The sequence below is a fragment of the Papaver somniferum genome, chromosome 8, assembly GCF_003573695.1.
Source record: "Papaver somniferum cultivar HN1 chromosome 8, ASM357369v1, whole genome shotgun sequence".
Taxonomy (NCBI): Eukaryota; Viridiplantae; Streptophyta; class Magnoliopsida; order Ranunculales; family Papaveraceae; genus Papaver; species Papaver somniferum.
In genome coordinates, this window is record NC_039365.1 from 52,966,551 (window position 1) to 52,969,951 (window position 3,401).

General features: G+C 35.4%; 1 protein-coding gene across 1 annotated transcript; it reads left to right on the forward strand.

The window, feature by feature from the left end:
* The first annotated feature begins 1,426 nt into the window (after nt 1–1,426).
* On the forward strand, nt 1,427–2,224 carry LOC113305550. The gene has a single exon (XM_026554571.1). It carries the CDS (start codon nt 1,427–1,429, stop codon nt 2,222–2,224), a length of 798 nt encoding a protein of 265 aa, XP_026410356.1.
* Nucleotides 2,225–3,401: the final 1,177 nt, after the last annotated feature.

Genomic DNA, 3,401 nt, shown 5'->3' on the forward strand with positions numbered 1-3,401 from the left:
AATAAAATATACCATTTTATTATTGGAACAAGGCTTTCTCCATAGCCCAACAATGGGGTTTAACTCCTCATCATTACAAAGAGAAAAACTCGAAGAATAGGATGGATCTTAGTTTTTTGTGTTTTAATTTTATAATAAAAGGATTTTTTCCTATTAGGCCTATTTTCTTCACCTTGATGGTGATTTTTATCTTCACCTTCATGGTGATTCTTGTCTTCACCTTAATGGTGATTCTCTTTTATTTTAATGGTTACCTGATCTTGATTATATGTTTGTTCAAGTACATCGCCGGATTCAGATTACTCTCTATTCTTCGGTCAACAAATTTGCAGATTACTCTTATACTATTGGAGCATTACTTCATGAGGAAGACGATTTATCAAATGGTCCATGAATATTATGAAGACCATATTCTCTCCGATTCAATCGGTTATTGCATTCTTGTATTAGATCAGTATTTGGAATTCCTTCTCTTTTCCTTGTCAGAATTTTCAATCATGTACCGCTACAAGCTTGTTATTTCTTTTTACTTTTTCAATTTGATTTGATGTATTTGAGATCTATGTAATCTTGATTTCCATTAATGAATATTGAATTATAAAAAGAAAAACCTAAACTATTATTGATCCTGGCTACTCGTTCTCCCCCATAATGAATTGATTCACCCTTTTTATAACTAACAGACCAGATTCTTTCCTTTCTTTTGATAAAAATTCTCATTTCCAAAATAAGCAAATAATTTTCCTAAAATTAAGAAAATATGTTGCAGCATAAAATCCAAAGAGTAAATAAATGATACCCTTCCTTTAGTACATTCGACGTTCGCTCAATATGTGGTCTTACCCACTCATGCAGGTGCTTCCTTTCGTTGACACTAATATTCCACTAGCAATTTTATTCACTTTTACCATTAAACATGCAATGCCTTTTCAACTTCCCATGGGTGACCAGAATCCCTCTTAAAGATCTTCTGACTACGGATATCCAACAGTGGGGTCATCTAACAGTAGCAGACCTCATAGATTCTAATTCTGGTCAACGAAACTTATCCAGAATTGATACTGTTATACCCAACGATATTAAAACTCAAATTCTGGCTATACCTATTACCTCTATGGCAAACTATCCATATAGAAGAATTTGCAGTCACCACAGTTCGAGGTATATCTCTATTAAGAGCGCCTACAACTTTATTTGTAAGGACAATTATGGGACTTCTGATAACAGAAGTTTATGGCGGAGATTATGGCATCTAACTTGCCCTACACACATCAAACATTTTCTCTGGACTTTAGTTCACAGAAGAGTTTTAGTCAGAGATAATCTGTGTAAGAGAGGTCTTAACATAACATAACTCTGCCCTCTCTACCATCAGCATCCAGAGACTCTTGAACATCTGTTCTTGCAATGTTCACATGTTAATAATATGCGGGCTAAAGTATCAACTCATTGGGGTTATGACATTTATTGTGCTCAGATAGATCTAGAGTGGATCTGTAAAAGTAGCTCTTATTCTCGTACTACACAGGGATTTCCTTCTGGGCTCGTGCGTTTTTTGCTTTGGAAAATCTGGATTACTAGGAATGCAGCGGTGTTCCAGAATCAAACCTTTAACTCTGATTTAGTGTGGCAACAGGCAACTTGTAAGACTAATGAATATATAGTCACCAATACTGCTCCCTCGAAACATCCTTTAACGATTCAGTATTATGGTTGGGAATTTCCTTCCACGGGCTTTTGCAAACTTAATATTGATGGCGCTTCTGATGAATTTCATAATGCATGTACTAGCGGAGTCATTCGAAATGACGATGGATCCTTTGTTGCAGCCTTCTCCAAACATATTTACAAGAATGGAAGTAACATGGCAGAGCTTCGCGCACTAAAATTTGGTTCGGGACTGGCTGCTTCTCTACAACTTCCTTCTCTTGAAGTAGCTACTGACTCTACTTATGTCATAGAACTAGTTGATGGTTCTTGTGTTATTCCCTGGTTTTTTTTCAACCTTCTTAAGGATGTACATAAACTGTATAAATGTTTTCAGGCAATCTCCTTCCGGCACAAATATAGGGAAGGTAATTTTGTTGCCGACAAACTTGCTAAACTTGCGGTCACTGTTGGTATAGACCAAACTGGGATTTCAGATCCCCCTCCTTTTTTGGGCAATCTCTTGTGTGCAGATCTTGTGAGGAGAGCCTTTCCCGGTGCTGTAAGGCTCTGTTAGTCTTTGTTCAATATATCCTTTTTACCAAAAATAAATAAATAAATCCCATAATTGAGAAATGATGTCAATACGTATACCAAAAAAAAAAAAGGGAAAAAAAATGATGTCAATGTATTCTCATAAATTAACCAGCTTTTTTATGTTTGTCACGTGCAATTAATTTACCAATATACGTTATCATCTTTGACTCCCAAAAATGTAGTGTCCGGTCCAAACAACATTAACCAGGTCAACTAAGTTAAGTCGCTACTGGATGTAAATCCAAAGGTCCACTATGCTTCTCTTTACTTGGTCAAAATTCCAAACCAGGCCCACTAGCTTGATTATGTTGATTTACCGGTGACTAGTCGATTGGTGTTGGCTTCCATAATCCATATCTTAAAATATCTAGGATATAACTTCTGGTCCATTTTGATTCATTTTTGGGGTGAAGTTTCGCATTTTATTTGTTCGAGCTTTATTATCAAAATTCTGCAAAATTAAAAAAAATTATTAAATATATACAAATTAAAGAATTAGTAAATGTAACTTGAGCGGTAAATATGTACGAATTAACCACTCATCACATTCTCAAACCTAAATTTTGCTAGTCTTCGAGCAAAAATAAAAATAAAAACTAATCTAAAAATGAAATAAAAATCCTAATTCACTTTCGCAGGCATCACGATTGTAATTAGCGTGTGCAATAAGCCTTTAAACCCCTTGGTGGCCCTAGTGGCCGAGTTATAGTCTCGGAAGGGTTTACAAGAGGTGTACCCTCAAAACCTTTACTCCAAACCCTAACTACATCAGGGTAACTTAATCGCTCTATTTCACCCTAACAATGCTAACAATTTGGTGCGTGAGCCCCACCAAATCACTTAGAGAAACATATTTAAAAATAAAAGAAAAACAGAAGGTGAAAAGGACTCAACGAGATATGGCGAAACTACCATGTTGTTTCTAACACATGAGCTCTGTGTTTTTATGAATAGACTTTATTTTTGGGTTCCTCAACTCCTACAACCAAGATGCTTCCATCCACTTAGATTGGTTAGTGTCATCCTTAATTGGCACAAATTTCAAGGTTTTGGAGTTTTAAATGCAACTAAAAGTTTCTACCATACCCCGAAACTTAAATCTAACATCGTACTTAATATTCTAAAGATGAAATTAAAAGTATGAACAAGAAGAAACT